This window comes from Pleurodeles waltl, chromosome 1_1 (assembly GCF_031143425.1).
Source record: "Pleurodeles waltl isolate 20211129_DDA chromosome 1_1, aPleWal1.hap1.20221129, whole genome shotgun sequence".
NCBI lineage: Eukaryota > Metazoa > Chordata > Amphibia > Caudata > Salamandridae > Pleurodeles > Pleurodeles waltl.
In genome coordinates this window covers 998,790,262-998,810,975 of record NC_090436.1, presented here as the reverse complement: position 1 = coordinate 998,810,975, position 20,714 = coordinate 998,790,262, and the positions used below count along the sequence as shown (strand labels likewise).

General features: G+C 47.9%; 1 protein-coding gene across 1 annotated transcript in view; it reads left to right on the top strand.

Moving 5' to 3' along the window:
* Positions 1-20,492, top strand: part of MTHFD2L (methylenetetrahydrofolate dehydrogenase (NADP+ dependent) 2 like) — a 255,601-nt gene extending 235,109 nt beyond the window's left edge. The window contains exon 8 of the mRNA XM_069230293.1: positions 14,724-20,492. Coding sequence (XP_069086394.1) covers positions 14,724-14,836 — 113 coding nt within the window. The 3' untranslated portion in view covers positions 14,837-20,492. The remainder of the gene's footprint in view (positions 1-14,723) is intronic.
* The last annotated feature ends 222 nt before the right edge of the window (positions 20,493-20,714 follow it).

Genomic DNA, 20,714 nt, shown 5'->3' with positions numbered 1-20,714 from the left:
AACATTTGAATGAACTAAGGGGGTCATTCTGACCCAGGGTTGGCGGGAGCACCGCCAACAGGCTGGCGGTGCCCCGCAGGGCATTCTGACCGCGGCGGTTTGGCCGCGGTCAGAAGTGGAAAACCGGCGGTCTCCCGCCGGTTTTCCGCTGCCCAAAAGAATCCTCCATGGTGGTGCAGCTCGCTGCGCCGCCATGGGGATTCTGACACCCCATACCGCCATCCTGTTCCTGGCGGCTCTGCCGCCAGGAACAGGATGGCGGTATGGGGTGTCGTGGGGCCCCCGTAAGAGGGCCCCACAAAGAATTTCAGTGTCTGCTCAGCAGACACTGAAATTCGCGACAGGTGCAACTGCACCCGTCGCACCTTCCCACTCCGCCGGCTCCATTCGGAGCCGGCGTCCTCGTGGGAAGGTTGTTTTCCACTGGGCTGGCGGGCGGCCTTTTGGCTGTCGCCCGCCAGCCCAGTGGAAAACCCAGAATCACCGCAGCGGTCTTACGACCGCGGTGCGGTATTCTGGAGGGGGGAACTCTGGCGGGCGGCCTCCGCCGCCCGCCAGAGTTAGAATCACCCCCTAAGTCCCTCATATCTGGGAGACGCCAGGACATATGGTAAGGCAGATTTATCTCTGCCTTCACCCCTGTTAAATGTGGAGTTCTTCAAGGTTCCTCAATTCTGTTTAACTTATAAGTCCAACTTTTGGTGAAAGTGCCATTCAACATTAACCCCTTTCCTATGCATGCTGATGACTCCTAATTGGTGATTAACGTGAATAAAATCCCTCAAAAAGCAACTACGGTAGTTCTGTCAATTATGAATGTCTCTGTAAAACTCAGCCCAAATCAAAAATTCTCCTGGTCTATGATAAAATCAGTGGCTTGGAGAACTCTCTCTGACAAGTCTCCCTCAGGCAGTGCCCAGAGCAAGTTACCAAAGTACAGGATTTGGGTGTCATGCTAGACTCTGATTTAAGTCTGAACGCCAAAAATACCAATTTTATCACATCTTGCCATTGCTGGATCAGAACTCATCAAATCATGCCTTTCCTGCAATTGTTCTAGAAGAGCATAGTGGCAAATGCTTTAGTCCAGTTGAGACTGGACTTTGGAAACTCACCCTATCTGGGTACACCTAAAATAGACTGTAGTCACCTACAAACATTTCAAACTATCCTTTGAAAATTATGTTGAGTTTTAAAAGATGAAACTCTGTGACTTCTCTGGCTACCCACACAGAGGAACATCAAATTAAAGTCTTGCTGCCTTATGCACAAAATTTACTATGGCAAAGCTCTTCACTGCTAACAAATATATTTACAAATATTTAAAAAATACACCCCAAAAAGAACATTGTGATCCAGGAACCTTACATAACTTGTGTTCCTGCGTGGGGAAGTCAATTCTCCTTTCCTTTGGCAGATGAAGCCAAGCATCTACACTGTCCTTGGGCGGGCCTTTTATAGACCAGGCCAAGCCGCACCCAAAGAAGGACAATCAATGAGACAGCGATCACTCAGGAAACAACGCTCTGAGAATCTCTTATGCTGGAGAGGAGGAGGGCTGATGCCATCAAAGTAGGAGCCATGGGGTCACTGGGGCAACTGTGATATGGTCCTGTTCAGGTATAGTGTCTGGGATAAGGCTGACATCAATGTGGGTTGACTAGAACATTCTGTAGACTCAGAGATGTGTCTGGAGCATTCTGTATGTTAAAGAAGGGGGCATAAGTTTTCAAAGGCATGAAACGTATTTCTACATTCCAATAGTTCGAAAGTATCTGAAGTTCTTGATGTTCTTAATAGGTAAGGGTCATTGTGAAATCTCCACTGAGGATATTATTCAAAAGACTTGGTTCATCTAGCAATGCTGATTTACCAAAAGAAAGTGGAGGAAGAGGAAAGGCTGACATTATATTATGTTATCTTTTCATATGTTACGTTATGTGTATTTGCATATTTCACACTCATCCAGGAGGGTATCCCTGTGCTGAAGCAGGAGGTGTATGGGACTAGTCAGCTTCGGAACTAGGTGAATAGCCAGATCATCACTTTATTGTGGAATTCAAGAGCTGAGGAGGAGGCTCTGATGTGCAGGGGCAGATTTTCCAGGCTTTACATGCAAGTAGTAGTATGCACAACCGCTGGTTCTGCATATGTGGGTGTGGGAATAGATGTCTGGCTGAGCGCAGGGCTCGGGTAGGCTTGTGGAAGTTTATAAAGTTGTTGAAATACATGGCCCAAACTGGGTTGGAAGGCTTTGTATATGTGGATGAGAAGGGTGAGGAGTTAGAAGAGTGCTTATTTGTGATAGGTTGCTGGTGGAGCTCTTTGATGTATGGGGTGATGTGAGTCCGGGATGGGAGGCTGAGCGTAGCCACTGAGTATTGTATGGTCTGGAGTCTTGTGTTCATTTGAGTATTCATTCCAGCATAGAATGCATTTCCATCCTTCAGCTAGTTGTTCAATAGGACTTGGGTGACGGTTCTGTGAATGTTAGTGGGGAGACATTTGAACTTCTTCTTGAGCAGCTTGAGTGTGTGAAAGCAGCAGACTATTTTCACTTGGCCTGTCATGGTGAGTTGCTTGTCAGTTAATATTCTGAGGTTCTTTCATGGATTGGTGAGAGGGCTGTGGCTCTAAGTTCAGCAGGCCACTAGATGTAGACCCAGAGCGAGGTGTCTTTGCCGATGATTCCTGCTTCCGTCATGTCTGTGTTGAGCTTGAGGCTGTAGGTTTTCATCCATCTGGCTACTTTGGTCATGCAGGTGGAGAAATTGGTCCGGGTGTTTGGAACCTTGTTGGAGAGGGAGAGTATGATCTGGGTGTCATCAGAATAGGATATGATGTTGATTCTAATGGCCCAGATAATGCTGGTGCTGGGGTCATGCAGGCTTTTAACAGAGCGAGGCTGAGTGAGTATCCTTGTGCAACTCTGCAGATAAGGATGACTGTGTCCAAGCTGAAGGGGACTAGGCTGACCAGCCAGGTGCAGCCTGTCAGGAAGAAGCAAATCCAGCAAATTACAGGACCTTGATGCTGACTTCTTGCAGTCCTTTGGCAAAGATGGGGTGAGTAATGGTGTTTGAAGGCTACGGACAGATCCAGTATGGTGAGAAGTGCGATGTCCCCTGTGTCCATGATCATCGAGGTGTTGCCCACGGTGGTGATGAGGGCATTGGTTGGGCCACTAACGTACTTGACACATAAGGAATTGTCCCTCAGAAGTGGAGCATTTATGATGATTCTTTTGTTAAAAAGAACAAAGATCGTTACTCACTGAAGTAACATTCTTCCTCATTGAGCCTTCTTCTCCTCTAAGGAGGCATAACATTTCACACGGTGGCCTCCCCTGGAAGCTCTTTGATTGGAGTAATCAGTAATGTGCTAAATAGCTATGCAGTGTCCTGGGGATCTGGAGTTCTGGAATTAAAATGTATAGAGGGGTGATTCATCTGGTGTTTATTTATCACTATCAAAAAAAAAATATCACAAATATCTGGAAAGCTGTTCAGTGCAGGGCCCTAGTTTTATGCCATAATTTAGATCTCCCTCATAACTGCATGGACATTGAGAAGTAAGCCAAACACCCATTTACCTATCCTTCCAACACATTAAAATAGAAGGGATTCTGCATTTGGGGCCAGATGTACGAAGCATTTTTCAAGTCACAAACAGGCCGATTCACAGAATCGGCCTGTTTGCGACTTGAAAAATGCTTTTCGGGATGTACAAAGCCCAAACTGTGATTCGGTAACTTCTTACCGAATCGCAGTTTTTGTTTTGCAATTCTGTATTTGGAAGGGGTGTGACAAGGGCGTCCCTTCCTAATACCGAATCCAGATGGTATGTATGATTGTTTTGTGACCACGAATGAGGTTGCAAAACAATTGCAGTTAGCACCAGTTTCAAACTAGTGCTAACCCATTCGCAAATGGGAAGGGGTCCCCATGGGACCCCTGCCCCTTTGTGAATGGCAGCGAAAATATTTTTTCAGAGCAGGCAGTGGTCCCACGGACCACTGCCTGCACTGAAAAAATCTAAAGAAGACTTTAATTTTTTTAATCTGAAATGCATCTTGTTTTCCTTTAAGGAAAACGGGGTGCATTTAAAAAAAAAATGCTTTATTTAAAAGCAGTCACAGACATGGTGGCCTGCTGTCTCCAGCAGGCCACCATCCCTGTGAGGGCGGTCATTCCCAATGGGGTCGCAAATTGCGACCTACCTCATGAATATTCATGAGGTAGGTCATTTGGGACCCCATTGGGAATCGCAAACAGTGTTAAGAACACTGTTGTACATCCGGTTTTGTGACTCGCAAACTGTGAGTCGCTAAGACTCGCAGTTTGCGTGTCGCAAAACCAGATCTTTGTACATGTGCACCTTGGTGCCTGCAGAAAGTCGTTGGTCCTTCAGAATGTCAGGAAGAGGAGGTATTGCCTTACATCCTCTACCTGGACAAATCAAGACTTCAGTTCTCTTCTTTACTGAAAAGGTTTTTCACAGACCTCCTTTTTCAGGGTGCTTAAAATTCAGGATTGCTTAGTGACATAAAAAAATGTTTTTCCTTTTGTTAGAAGCCATTCTGTTCCAATTGTAGAATAAAATGAAAGTTTACCTAGACCCAACTAAAGGCATGAGAAAAATTAAGTATCACTTTGCCCACTCACACCTATTAATACACCAAAACAATTCAAATTCAAAAAAGATAGTTTCTTGCATTCTTCTTTGTTACCAGAAAGAGAACTTCTCTGCAGCAGCAAATCTTGTTCAGCGACTCCTTGCAGAAGAGATATGCCTTATGGAGTCCTTATTGGCTACAGCTTGCAGCTTCATTCCACTGGAGATTTTCGACTTCCAAAAAAAAGAGATTAAGGGGGTCATTCCAACCTTGGCGGTAAAAGCCGCTTACCGCTGTCAGAAGACCACCAACATACCGCTGCGGCCGCGGTAAACCGCCACGGTCATTCTGACCCACAACAGGCAAACCGCCAAAATACAGACATCCACAAAAGTCCGCCACATCAAAGGCCAGCGAGAAACTGGTGATGACCAAACCTCCACCGTCACGCCAACAGAAATACGCCCACACTATCACGACACACGAATCCACGCGGCGGTCTCTCAACCGCGGTAATCCATTGGCGGTACACACCGCCGCGCTCAAAATACACACACACTTACAAAACACAACCACATTGGACAATTCAAAATATACGCACCTGATACACATACAAACACCACTCCCACATACCCAACACAATATAAAACACACACCCACATCACCCACAAACCCACACTCCTACAGAATCGGGACCACGCACTAAGAAAAAGAGAACTGAGCACCCAGACGCGCGTTTTACTTTTACCCAGCAATATTTCCACGCACTTCACACAACACACCAATACACATCACCACACAATCCACCCCACACATCATCCACACCACCCCATGGCACCGCAAAGACACCCCAGGTTCTCCGAGGATGAACTCAGGGTCATGGTGGAGGAAATTGTATGGGTAGAGCCACAGCTCTTCGGGACACAGGTGCAGCACACCACCATTGCCAGGAAGATGGAGCTATGGAGCAGAATAGTCGATAGGGTCAACGCTGTGGGACAGCACCCAAGAAATAGGGACGACATCAGGAAGCGGTGGAACGACCTACAGGGGAAGGTGCGTTCAATGGTATCCAGGCATAACATCGCGGTGCAGCGGACTGGCGGCGGACCCCCACCTCCTCCCCAGAATTTACAACATGGGAGGAGCAAGTCTTGGCGATCCTGCATCCTGAGGGCCTCGCAGGAGTATCTGGAGGAATGGACTCTGGTAAGTCAAATCATCACTACTTCATCCCCCCTACCCCACCAGCATACCAACTCATACCCCCACCCTCACCCTCACCCCATCACATCCTGCTCCTTGCAAATGTCTCACCATCACAGCCCAACCATCCCAACACCAATCCCTGCATGCGACCACAAAGCATGGACACCCATCACCAAAGCATGCCCACTGCACATACCCATCCCCCACCAAATCACCGTCACAAAAGCCCCCACACGGGAATACCAGCACTGGGGTACAAGGGCACCCACCCATTACACGCTATGGCACACACAAATGCAATAACCATACTTTTATACCCCTGCAGGACCCGAACGCCACGTCACCGCGCAGGAGGGTCCACAAATGTCCACTCCACCCCCAGAAGAGGCCCACAGTGAGGATAGCACCTCTGTCGACCTGGATCTAGATGACCAGCCCGGCCGATCGGGGACCTCGGGACAGTCGGTTCCCCTCAGACAGCCACAGGCCATAGCTGACCTTCCCCCCTCTGGGAACACCAGTACAGCACCCACCCAGCGGGCCCATCCCTCTGTCCCCAGGACACATCAATCAGCGGTGTGTCCACCACTACAGGGCACCTAGGTTAACCCACCACCCCAACAACAACAGGGACCTGGGGGCAGTGGTAGTGGGCACACGGTCCAGGGGACAGAGGCCCAGGGAAACAGGGGAACTGGGAGGGCTGCTGTGCGACAGGGGCGGGACAGGCCCAGGGAACCCACTCTCCACGAGGCCCTCTCCTCCATCATGGGAGCCTACCACCAATCCCAGGAGACGATGGCGACGGTCCTGGCCAGGTTTCATGAGATCCAGCTTCTGCAGGAGGAACAGTATTTGGGGTTCAGGGAGGAACTACGAAACATCAGTTCCGCCCTGGCCACCATTGTAGGGGCTCTGAATCAGGTAGTCACCACATTGCGGGACACTGTGGCAGGACAAAGGGCCCCTGACACTAGCATGGACCAAGAACTGCCTACCACCTCTGCCGGCGCTAGTGGACAGGAGGCCCCGCCACAGGACCAACAGGCCACCAGCACCCCACCCCCTGCAGAAGGAGAACCACCCCGCAAGCGGGCCCTGAGATCCAGGAAGAAGACAGAGTAAGATGCCAAGACCCCCGCCAGGAAAGGATACCTCCCTGATTGTCATCCCACTGTCCCACGTTGACACCCTGTCCATTCTTATACTGCCCATGCTCCACTTTCCACAGGCATTTGGACAATGCACCTGTGATACTAATAGTCTGGACTCTGCCATGGACAATCCTCCACCATCACCCCTCACCGATTTGCAAACACCCACCAATATAGAGCACTGAAATAAACACAGTTATTGCACAAAACAATCAGGAGTCTGGCTGTGATTTTGTACTATTGTATTAGACATTACCGTCCCAAAATGCATATTTACATTGTGATGCCAACAAACCACTGTCACACAGCTGTAGTCCATGGGGAAACAAAGCAGATGTCACGCAGTATGGCCCACATCTCTGAAATTGGAAGGGAAAGTCACAACTCAGTACCATACACTGGGGGAAAAGGTCAGACAGTAGAGAGGTAGTAGGGGTTAAGTATATGTAATATGCCGGGTTGGAATCTTACCTGTGTGTCATTGAAAATACTGCTGTATTACTGTGTTCCTGTTGTCTATGTCATCCTCTTTGGCTTCCTCGTCTTCACTCTCCACAGGCTCCACAGCTGCTGCAACACCACCATCTGGACCATCCTCCTGCAGAAAAGGCACCTGGCGTCGCAAAGCCAGGTTGTGAAGCATACAGCAGGCCACGATGATCTGGCACACCTTCTTTGGTGAGTACAATAGGGATCCACCTGTCATATGGAGGCACCTGAACCTGGCCTTCAGGAGGCCGAAGGTCCGCTCGATCACCCTCCTAGTTCTCCCATGGGCCTCATTGTACCGTTCCTCTGCCCTTGTCCGGGGATTCCTCACTGGGGTCAGTAGCCATGACAGGTTGGTGTAACCAGAGTCACCAATTAGCCACACACGGTGCCTCTGGAGTTGACCCATCACGTAAGGGATGCTGCTATTCCACATGATGTACGCGTCATGCACTGAGCCAGGGAACTTGGCATTAACATGGGAGATGTACTGGTCTGCCAAACACACCATCTGTACATTCATCGAATGATAACTCTTTCTGTTTCTGTACACTTGTTCACTCCTGCTGGGGGGTACTAAATCCACATGGGTCCCATCAATGGCACCTATGATGTTGGGGATATGTCCAAGGGCATAGAAATCACCTTTCACTGTAGGCAAATCCCCCACCTCAGGGAAAACAATGTAGCTCCGCATGTGTTTCAGAAGGGCAGACAACACTCTGGACAACACCTTGGAAAACATAGGCTGGGACATCCCTGATGATATGGCCACTGTTGTTTGAAATGACCCACTTGCAAAGAAATGGAGTACTGACAGCACCTGCACTAGAGGTGGTATCCCTGTGGGTTGACGGATGGGTGACATCAGGACTGGCTCCAGCTGGGCACACAGTTCATGAATAGTGGCTCGGTCAAGCCTGTATGTCAGTATGACATGTCTTTCCTCCATTGTCGACAGGTCTACCAGCGGTCTGTACACGGGAAGATTCCTCCATCTCCTCGCATGTCCCAGCGGACGGTGCCTATGAAGGACAACAGCGAGCACAGAGTCAATCAACCCACAGGTACGTAACCACAGTTTGCACAAAACACGATTCCCAATGCATTGAATGGTTTGTATGAGTGTTGATGCAAGGCCTAGGTATGTGTGACGCAGTTAAAAGTAAGCCATGTGGGCCCTTGAAATGGTGGCTGCCTGACCTGTGAAGTGTGACAATGGGATGTGAGGTAAATGCGCTGCCGTGGCGGTAGGCGGTCGAAGACCGCGGCGCAAAGCAGCATTGGTTAACATTGAACCCTGTGGGTCTCAGGAGCCAATGACAATGTGCGCCGGCGGTCGTGGTACGCACCGCGGCGGTACGCACTGCCGTGGGCGTGACCGCCATTTTCTATCTGCTTCATCACTCGATACCTGATCTTCGACAGGAGAGGACCTACACTGCAAGTGCTGCTGTGACCTCGGTCTGGAAGAGACAATGGCTTATGCGACTGGGGAAAGGGCCCCTGCCTTCACTGCTCAGGAATTGGAGAAACTTGTGGATGTGGTCCTCCCCCAGTATGCACTACTCTACGGTCCTCCAGACCAACAGGTAAGTACACTGGGACCATGCTTTGTGGCCAATGCCTGTGTTGAGTCAGGTGGATGAAAGATGGTGGGGAGGGGAGCGAATGACGCATGCATCAAACGACGGATGACAGGATGTGCCACATGGCAAGGGTAGGGATGGGGGGCCACTCACATTGAGGGTGCAGAAGGTGATGACTCTTTTTCACCCCCTGTACATTTCACATAGGTCAGCGCCCACCAAAAGATAGAGTGCGCCATCGCCAAGGACGTCCGGTCCCTGGGGGTCCACCACAGATGGGGCACCCACTGCCGGAAGAGATGGGAGGACATCCGACGCTGGAGCAGGAAGACAGCGGAGGCTCAGCTGGGGATAGCCTCCCAACATGGGAGGGGTGCCAGTCGGACTTTGACCCCCCTGATGTCCCGGATCCTGGCGGTGGCCTACCCCGATTTGGATGGGCATGTGAGGACATCACAGCAGACACAAGGGGGTGAGTACACTCTCATTCTGGTGACTTTGCGCGCAGTGGAGGTGTCTGGGTGGGGGAGGAGGGCTGTGGGTATCCCTAGGCCAGGGCGATTTCTGTAGGCTAGGCCCCTCCGTAAGGCATGGCCCTGTGCCCCGCCCCCCACCTCTGTAGGGTGCCAAGTACAGCTATTCATGGCCCTGTGTCATCTATGTGTGCAGATGTCGTCCATAGGCTTGTTGGCCATGTCACACGAATTGAGTAGTGGACCCCAAGTGCGCGGTTTAGTGCAGGGGGCTTCTGTGTCTGTCCTCTCCGCCAACGGTGTCGCCAATGCATGCACTCAACATGTCTTTATTTTCTCCCCCCCCCCCCCCCTTTTTGTGGTCTTCCTGTTCATGTGTGCATTAGCATCATCAGGCGGAGGAGAAGTGGCATCGGAGCCCGAGGGAGCTGCATCCCACAGGACCCTGGAGGGCCATGCAACGGATTCCGAATACACCAGTGGGACGGAGGGCGAGGGGAGCTCCACAGCGGGGACTCGGGCAGACATAAGTGACACAGACTCGTCCTCTGAAGGGAGCTTCCTTGTGGTGGCGGCAACATCCGTGCCCCCGCAACAACAGGTACAGCCGCCACCCAGCGCACCAGCACTGCCCTCCCAGCAGCCCCTCAGCGTTTGCCCCGTGCCCGCTCACCCAGGAAGGTGGGCATCTCCTTCGCCCCAGACACCTCAGGCCCTGCCCCAGTCACCCCTGCTGCCCTCAGTGAGGAGATCATTGACCTCCTGAGGACGCTCACCGTTGGGCAGTCTACCATTTTGAATGCCATCCAGGGTGTCGAAAGAGAGGTGCACCAGAGTAATGCATACCTGGAGGGCATTCATTCTGGTCAGGCTGCCCTTCAGCGATCGTTCAACACTCTGGCCTCAGCACTGATGGCAGCAATTGTCCCTGTCTCTAGCCTCCCCCCTCCAACTTCCTCCACCCATACTCTATCACCTGTACCTCTGCCTATCCCAGACACACCATCAGACCAGCCTGCACACACCTCAACACCCAAGGGAATCTCATCCAGACGTAAGCACCACACATCACACAAGCATTCACACAAGCAACATCCACATACAGATATACCAACACCCACTGCCTCCACTGTGTCCCCCTCCTCCTCGTCTCCCCCCTCCCTCCCTGTCACGTCTCCACTCACACTTGCATGCACAACATCTTCAGCCACTACGTCCATCACCAGCACACACACCAGACCCCCCCGCACACGTGCAGTCACCACCCCCACTACCATTTACACGTCCCCTGTGTCCTCTCCCAGTGTGTCAGTCACCCCCTCTTCCAAGATACACAAACGCAGGCAGCCACCCACCCAACAGCCATCCACCTCACGACAGCCTCCAGCCCAAGCACCTGCACCCAAAGACACCAGACTTAAGACTCCTACAACCACAACCTCTTCCTCCACTCCCATACCCACTACATCTACCCATCCCACTGGTCCTAAAATGCTATTCCTGTCCAAACTTAACCTCTTTCCTACAACTCCCCCACCCCTTCCATCTCATAGGACTCCAGTCAGCACCTCAGCCACCACAAAACCGGGCCCTGTGATGACAGTCTGCCATGGACTGTGGAGTTCCCCACCCTCAAGGGCAGCCAGTTCAGTACAGAGCCAAGGCACGGGCAGCCCACCCCCGGAGAAACACCGAAGATAGTCAGCGGCCGGCGCGAGGGGGTGAAAACACCAGGCACTAAAATCCCTACCATGGCTCCAGCACGAAGTGTGGAGACAGGTGGCACACCGCCCAAGGTGGGGAAGGGCCACAGGCGAACAGAGAAGGCTGGGAAGGTCAGCACGCCCGAGGAGAGCGCCATCAACCCAGCTGGCCAGGAAGGCCCCGCCAGCCCCATACCAGGTGGGCAGGAGGACACCAACAGGCCCGGTACTGCAGACCAGGAAGGCCCCACCAGCCACCCGACAGATGGGCAGGAAGGCCCCGCCAGCCACAGGACAGGTGGCAAATGACCTGCACACCATGGCCGGATCCGCTGAACTGGGCCCTTCATCTCAAGCACCGCTGCACTGGGCACCGCCGTCTCAAGCACAGCTGAACTGGGCACCGCCGTCTCAAGCACCGCTGAACTGGGCCCGCCGTCTCAAGCACCGCTGAGCTGGGCACCGCCGTCTCAAGCACCGCTGCACTGGGCCCTTCATCTCAGGCACCGCTGCACTGGGCACCGCCGTCTCAAGCACCGCTGAACTGGGCACCGCCGTCTCAAGCACCGCTGAACTGGGCCCCGCTGTCTCAAGCACTGCTGAACTGGGCACCGTCGTCTCAAGCACCCCTGCACTGGGCCCTTCATCTCAAGCACCGCTGAACTGGGCACCGCCGTCTCAAGCACCGCTGAACTGGGCACCGCCGTCCCAAGCACCGTTGAACTGGGCACCGCGGTCTCAAGCACCGCTGAACTGGGCACCACTGTCTCAAGCACCGCTGAACTGGGCCCGCCATCTCAAGCACCGCTGAACTGGGCCCGCCGTCTCAAGCACCGCTGAACTGGGCACCGCCGTCTCAAGCACCGCTGCACTGGGCCCTTCATCTCAAGCACCGCTGCACTGGGCACCGCCGTCTCAAGCACCGCTGAACTGGGCACCGCCGTCTCAAGCACCGCTGAACTGGGCCCCGCCTTCTCAAGCACCGCTGAACTGGGCACCGCCGTCTCAAGCACCGCTGCACTGGGCCCTTCATCTCAAGCACCGCTGCACTGGGCACCGCCGTCTCAAGTACTGCTGCACTGGGCACCGCCGTCTCAAGCACCGCTGCACTGAGCACCGCGTCTCAAGCACCGCTGAACTGGGCCCTTCATCTCAAGCACCGCTGCACTGGGCACCGCCGTCTCAAGCACTGCTGCACTGGACCCTTCATCTCAAGCACCGCTAAACTGGGCCCTTCATTTCAAGCACGGCTGCACTGGGCACCGCCGTCTCAAGCACCGCTGGCCCATTAGCGGCAGGGGCAGGCCCTCATCTGTGTCGGGCAGGGCTGCACGAAGCACTCTGGGCACCAGTCCCCCTCCAGAACCAGTGGAGACTGTCATCCACTTGAGAGACTGTGGCTTTGCTCTCCCCAGGATGGCACAGTGGGCAACCCACCCACTGCAGAGACTTGAGAGACTGTGGCTTTGCACTCCCCAGGATGGCACAGTGGGCAACCCACCCACTGCAGAGACTTGAGAGACTGTGGCTTTGCACTCCCCAGGATTGAACAGTGGGCAACCCACCCACTGCAGAGACTTGAGAGACTGTGGCTTTGCACTCCCCAGGATTGAACAGTGGCCATGGAGGCCCCTCGTGGATCTGGCGTCGAGCACTCATCTGGCTGAGGTGCCCCCCCTTCCCTTCCCCCTGAGATGCCTGTAGTTTTCCTATCTGATGCCCCTGCAGTGTTCTCTCCGTTGGAGTCAGGTATCCTGTGTGAGCTTTGCCCATGTGATTTGGGCCCAGTGGTCCACGGACAATGGCTGCTACAATGCTCGGACTTGTATATATATGTATATAAGTGTTTTTGATGTGTAGATATATATATATATATATATATATATATATATATATAATTCGGCCAGTAATAAAATATATTCCAATGTTTAGAATCATTTCCTTTTGTCTTTGCATTCTTCTGGGGGGATTGGGGGGGGGTAACTGTGATGTATTACTGTGCATTGATGTGTGTATTGTAGTGGGTGAGGGTGGGGGTGGGTGTGTCGCGTATGTGTGTCCCCGTAATATTTTCTCCTCCCCCCTCCCCTGTGTCGTAGGTGCAGTACTCACCGTTGTCTTCTGCGCCGGCGTTCGTGCTCCTGGTAGAGGAGCAGGAAGACAATCGCTGGGAGGATGTGGAGTTCGGGTTCCATGCTGTCCAGATTCCTCGTGGGGTGTATGGAGGTGAGCGTTTTCCATTTGAAATGGCTGTTTCCGCCGTGTTTTTATCGGCGGGGCTACCGCCCCGGAAAAGGTGGCGGATTGGTGTGTTGTGATAGGGTGGGCGGTACATTGACTCCCGCCTGTCTGTTGGCGGTGACCGCTGCGCTGTTTGTTTGTCCAGCCGTGGCGGGCGGTGTGTTGATGTGGCGATCTCTGTTGGCAGTTTCCGCCAGGGTCGGAATTCCATTTTTTTTTACCGGCAGCCTGTTGGCGGTTTAGCCGCAGGTTTAACACCGACCGCCAGGGTTGGAATGACTACCTAAGTCTGAACGTAGAAATCTTCATGCCAACTTTATCCAGTGGCTCCCAAGGATGACATCTCCTCCTCAGACACTGCCAGCTGCCTTGTCCTGCTGAATTTTACCTTCTTCAAAAATTCCTCTACATCCAAAGGTGAGCAAAGACCAGGCCCAATCCACTTTGTGTATCTGAACCGCACTCCATTGTGGTCAGCCATAACTTTCAACCTTGCCTCGGTCTTGCACTTTTAGATATCCATGGTTAGCACATTGATCTTTTAGGTACTATTTTTCAAATTTTAAAGTTAAAAAATTCATAACTTCAGTTCTGCAGATTGGATTTTTGTCAAATAATGTATTAATTTTTACTCTATTTTTCTAAATCGGTGTGGGATTTTTCCTATGTTGAGTTTTTACTTTATTACTGTTTGAGTACTGCGTTAATAATGTATACATTGCCTCTAAGTTAAGCATGTCTGCTTTTATACCTAGCCACCACTGGGTTATGCACAGGTTAATTTAATGACTGTTTGTGGTTCATTCTGACATGGTATCTGGCTGTTGCTTGAGAAGGGCTTACACCCCTCTCCGCCAACAACATAGTTTCTCACACTTGTATATCAAAAATGTGCTGGGATTCAGAGCATATGTGGATTTATTAGTATTTATGGCTTCAATGACAATTCCGCTGGAGAGGGAACCAGAATTACAAGTAAGTAACTTTTCCTTTGTGGACACCTACGGTACTATTCTGTGTCTGTGACTCGAATCAAGTTTCGTGGGCTGAAGAAATTTAATTGTAATCTAATATTCCTCTAATAATATTCCAGTGATGCTGTTAACCACAGATGAGTAGGATGTGAAATGACTGGACATTGCATCCAGAAAAAAACACTTTGAAAGTGTGTGTCAAACATTTGCAATGTTAAAAATGCAATGTACCATTGCTATTTTAATAGGTCAGTAATGTTTTTATTCTCTTTCTAGAGGTAAAGAAGAAAGCTAGCTTTATCACACCGGTTCCAGGAGGCGTTGGACCCATGACTATTGCAATGCTTCTGAAGAATACAGTCCTTGCTGCAAAGAAAATATTACACTAAATACTGAGATATGCAATCAGTCCTATAACTCATTCTGTTTATGTTCTAATTATTTTTACAAGACAAATATTTATTTATACCTCGTATTTATTTGTGTACAGCATTCTTTTATATTTGTATAATAATACTATCTTTTTATATACACTATACTCCACAATCCAAAGACACTATTGCTGCATATGCATTGATATAATCTGTGACTAGGCCGCATATACTTGTTGGGTACAGGAAGGGCTTCGCTGCAAATCAAGGGTATCCGTTAAGCACAAATATTGTAAGGCACAAACGGTCCTGCCACAGACTGCAATATAAAAAACATGGACTTTACTTTGATTTCCCTAAATACGTTTTGCTTTCCATCAGTTTTATTTTAAGTACGAATTGCTGTGTCTCTGTTATTTCACGTGCATTTATGTAGCACTCTGCTTTCATTCCGCTGGTGTTTGGGGAGAAACTGTTTTGAGTTTCTCTTTAAGTCTCCTGGTGGTTGTATCTTCGTGTCTAATCTTCTTTGCGTGTGTCCTTGTCTTCCAAACAGCGGCCATTATCTCCTCTAATTTGTGTCTACCTGTATCTATTTATAATCGTTTGATTAGGTATCTTCAATTCCTCCTCGTTTCATTTGATTCCCAATATCTTTACCTAGTCCATGTGTGCTAGTTTCTACCCAGTTTCCCGGCATAGGCGCGTCCCTCCTTGTGTGACCTTTCAATTCCTACCACATCTCACCCGTGTCTGTGTGGTCTGCATTTATGAATGTGCCAAATGTTGTATTATTAAGATAGGTGAACAGTGTTTATTGTACTGAAGTTAGCAGTCTGCAATACCTCCTTACATTTTGCACACAGGTAAGACGACAAACCTATGTAGAAAATGCCATACCTTTTGCACTCGATTAATGCACAAACATCTGTTTCGCCTGGTCATTTTACAGTATGATTTAGTGCACGACGGCAAACTATTTTACTCCACTAACTGGGAGTTGTACAAGACTAAACTGTTGAACGTTAATGTTGTAAGAAGAGTGTCATATTTAGTAAGTTCAGAAGGTTGTGTTTCCTGTTAATTTTGTCAAAAAGAAATGGCAGTTTGAGAGAAGCATGAGATATTTATTATATGTATGAATTAAAGTTGCATTGTTTTATTCCACATTGTGCCCCAGGTGGGCATATCACATGACAATATGTTATCACTGAAAGATCTTTCTATAATTTGTGATAAATGGTCCTTTGCAATCCTTGGCACAGGCCCAGATTTAGTAAAAATCGCATAGTGCAGTGAGAAAACCCTCAGTGCTACAATTGTGCGAACTTGGAAAAATCGCACAGTGCCATGTTTACACAGTTGAGTGCTGATGTCAGTAGCTGTGTGCCTTTAGTGCCTGGTTAATGGGCCAGATGTACTACCTCGAGTTTTACGACTCGCAATTTGCAACTCATTTGCAAGTCTTAAATTGCGAGTCGCAGAACCAAATGCACAGCTGTGTAACTCACACTGTTTGCGATCGCCAATGGGGTCGCAATTGACCTTCCTCCCTAATTTTCACAAGGTAAGTCGCAATTTGCAAACCCATTCGGAATGGCTGCACTCACAGGGATGGTGACCTGCTGGGGACAGCAGACCACCATGTCTGTGACTGCTTTTTAAATAAAGCAGTTTTTTTTTTTAAATGCAGCCCGTTTTCCTTAAAGGAAAACCAGATGCATTTAAAAAAAAAAATTTAAACGTTTCAGCTTCATTTTTTCAGAGTCCTGCTCTGAAATAATATTTTTGCATCCGTCGGGACCCCTTCCCGTTTGCGAATAGGTTACAACCAATTTGACATTGGTGGTAACTGCGATTGTTTTACGACCGCAATTGCGGTCATAAAATAATCATACCTCCCCTTGCGACTCGCAATTAGGAAGGATCACTGTTGGGACGTCCCTTCCTAATTGCGAGTCGCAATCCCTATTTTGCGTGTCAGTATTCACCTGCCGGCTTGCAAAATAGGGATAGTACACTGGGGAAGGCCATTATGCAGTCGCAAAAGGCGAAATTGGCCTTTTGCAACTGCATAATGGCGTCGAACATCGGCCCCTTAGTGATTTTGTGTGTTCCAAAGGTGCACAGATAGTGGCTTGAAATAGGATTATACTCCAGGTGCAGTCTCCTGTGCATGTAATGACAAATGTAAAATATGTGGTATTGTGGAAATTACACGTTGCTCGTGGGAATCGCATGATATTCTACTTGCCCATTTTTTGCATCTGGTTTCATTTGATGCTAGTGTTCCTGCAAAGGTATGTCATGCTAGTTCATGTGTCTGGCTTTGCTTGGAATCCTGAAGGGGAAAGGGTGGTGGTTGTATGGTTCCTTTCCTGCTGTGTCCTTTTTACATACATTGTCGTGGGTTTAGTGCACTGCAGCGCAAAGACATTCTGCAATGCACTTACTTCGGGCTTTGATGCAAACACAGTGTACTTAACTTGAACCGGATGGAGTACCGGCATTCACTTTTGGGGACTGGTGATAACGCATCCAAACCTTGTTAATTTAACTTACAAGGGGACTTGTTTTAGGCCAATGAATCTTTTGACCGTGTTTGGGGACTTCCCAGTACGAGAGATCCATTTAGCATTTCAATCAATAGGTAAATAACCTAATCAATATTCACAATCACTAATCAATCAACCTAATCAATAACATTTATTAAGAATGAACCATACCATGGCCTTTCAGCCATGAATAACCACACAAATCTAGTCAGAGTTAGGATATTTACTCCCTATTAGTTACACTCTAGTATCATATTTATTAGTCGCAATATCAATAAGCACATCAATACTACTATAACTTGGCAACTCAAATAAGGCTTTATCAAAGCACAGGTAATGAACATTAGAATAAAGCACGACGTTAACATGAAGCAACTTTAGCAGAGTATCATTAGTACATTATTCAACAAAGCAAGGATTCAGTCATTTGTCTAATTGCATCCGATATTAGTGAACTCCTTAACTAACCTCTAATTAGCATCAGCATGTTGGGCTTCATGCAAAACAATTTAGCAACATAAATTTGGAAAAACATCTAACTATGGCCTCTATCAAAAGAGCAGTTGGTACCTAGAAAGAAAAGGCAAACAGACAATTACAATTCATCAGCAGATAGTTACCCATCCAAATGGGTCAGCATGCAGTATCAGTCTTCGTCCTCAGCACATCAGTCGATTCGCCATCAGCCAGGATAGAACAGGTAAGTCTCAGCTGGGCAGAGCAAGAAAACTCATCCCTCATAAGGAGGAGAAGTGCATATCAGGCAAGGGGCGGGATGAGGATAGTTTAAAGTATAAGATAAAGACTCCCAGAAGGGCAAGTGATAACAAGTAATGGGTCGGTGGAATGTCTGGTAATGGGCGATTTCTTCTTGTGTCTCGCCGTTATATCAAAGTTGTTGAACAAGTCACTAATTTCCCATTGGGCAATATTTGGTGCATCGTTATCTCTGTCCAATAATCTGTCACACACCTTATTAGAATCTTCACCCAAGACAGTTCTCATGCAGTTTATTGGCTCCTGTGTTTGACGTCTTCAACGGGTAGAATGTCAGGTAAGAAAAGTTACACTTGTCGCTCCAGTCAGTAGTTCCATTGTCTTCCCCTAGTCCAGGCGACCTTGCACCTGTTGCAAATTACACTGTTGCATTCAGCAAGAATGTCTCCTTGAGCAAGTCAGGTCTCATGAGAAAGAATTTACTACAGCTACACACATATCTCTAGCTTCTGGAAAATACAGCTCCGTCTCCTTCAGGAAACAGCACATTGCACGTTAGAAAAACACAGTTAATATGAGACCAGGCAGCTAGGCCCAGACCCTTGCTAACTAAGGCCTAGTGAGTAATTTAACAAAACCCTAATACATAACTCTTAATGCCAATACAAAATCATACATTAGTACATTATTACTTCATTATTAGTCAGTTTCATTAATCATCGTATAGATTGGTGGCCACTCTCCGTGGGCACATTTCAAACGTGTGCATTAGTATTACATTAACACATTCTATGCAGTTTTATTAGACATTACATTGCAAGCTTTTCATGTTAATATTGATTATAAAAGTCGCACTCCAACACTGGCACATACTTTTCCATTTCAGTCATTAACCAAAAAAACACAGAAGGAAAAACGCAAAGCAGAAAGATGGAGAAATAAAGAAATCGTCAAAAAGGGAGAATGCATGGTGTCTGGTACTGGAGTAAAGCAACATCAGGTGGTTTTAAAGGATAAAACAGCCTTAATGTTCAGCGCGCCGACATTCAGTTGCACCTGCCACGTGCTTCTGGGCAAAGCTTCGGGCACCAGCATGCATTCTTTTACAAATTAAGCACTGCAAATCTACTGTTTGGGCGTGGAATTTGATTGTGACTGACATTTGCATCACTTCCAAGAGGTTACAAGGCACCTCTGTGCTGCGTGAAAGGCCGCGCCAAACTTTACTGTATCTGCGCCATGTTTTCTTAGACTACGCCATGTTCAAATCCAACGCATGCTGTCCGGAAAAATACTTCCTACTCTTAATTAAAAAGTCAAAGCCAAGATTCATCCTTATAGTTAAATCTAAATAATGAAGTCCTTATGCTTTGAGAGGTAGTTGTTCTAGGTCTGAGTAGTAGTTTTTAAATCTATGCATTTCATGACTTAAATATACTCCCTAGTTGGTAGAGAAGTAGAATGCGTTTTTGTCAATGTTAGAAGCTTTTGCAGAATATGTAGTTTCAAGAATCCTCTTTTACCATAGAGAATTAAACACTTTCTATTGTGATCTTTTACAATAAATAAAATGTATGCAAACCAATTAAATATTAGTAAGTTCAAACCGTGCTCCAGGCTTTCGCTATGTCCACTCATTTACTTTACAAATTCTGACTACTAACCCTGGATGTTTTTGAAATTTGTCAAATTCAAGCACGTTAATTTATCCTGGTCTTTGCATTGTCTCAAAAAATAGAAAACAGCACAAGGCACCTCTAACTCGACCTCTCCACCCAATCAGGAAAGCCATCAGCACATTAGGTGGTGGATAGCTACAACTGGAATGTTGACATTTAAAAAAAAATGAATTGACCACTGCGTGGCCTCGTCATCAAAACTGAACAAAATGGATACATTTTGTTTTTTACTCAAAAACATATTTTTGCTCTATTGTGGCCGCTCGAATATAACAATATACTTATATCCTCTGCTAAAATCAATGATTTGTTTATGGGATAACAAACGCATTTGATATATAAAGCAATGTATGATTTAGTGTACCTTTTCACTGTGCCATTAGGACAGTTGTGGATTTTTTGTAATACAAGACTTATTTATAGTATACATTTATGCATCCATGTTACGTTATATAATTTATTGAATAATGGAGGCATGTTGAATTTTAGCACTTTGAAGGTTGAGGGTAAATATTAAGTTTATATGATTTGCCATTTTTATGCCCAGGGCGATTTAAAATAATTAAGGGAATTGAGGATTAGGCATTGCATTGTCCTAGGGTAATGTTGATGTATTACATTGGATAAAATGCAGTTGTTTTCCTGTTTGTGTTCTTTTTAGTATTTGCATTCTCTCTGCATTCAGGTGAAGCTTCTAGGTTTAATAAAACATATTTTGAATGCAAGAACCACACTTATTTACCACCATTATTTATTTATTGTTTATAATCTAAATATTTTTCCATTTCCATGTGCTGTAAATGTAAATTATGAATTTGTTGATTTCATCCGAATAAAGGGCTAATTTGGCCCTACCTGCCTTCAAATGAGTGACTTCCACATACATTTTAGAGGTGATGTTATTTTGAAACCTCGCTTTCTCGTCAAAAAGGGGCAGAAATAAAA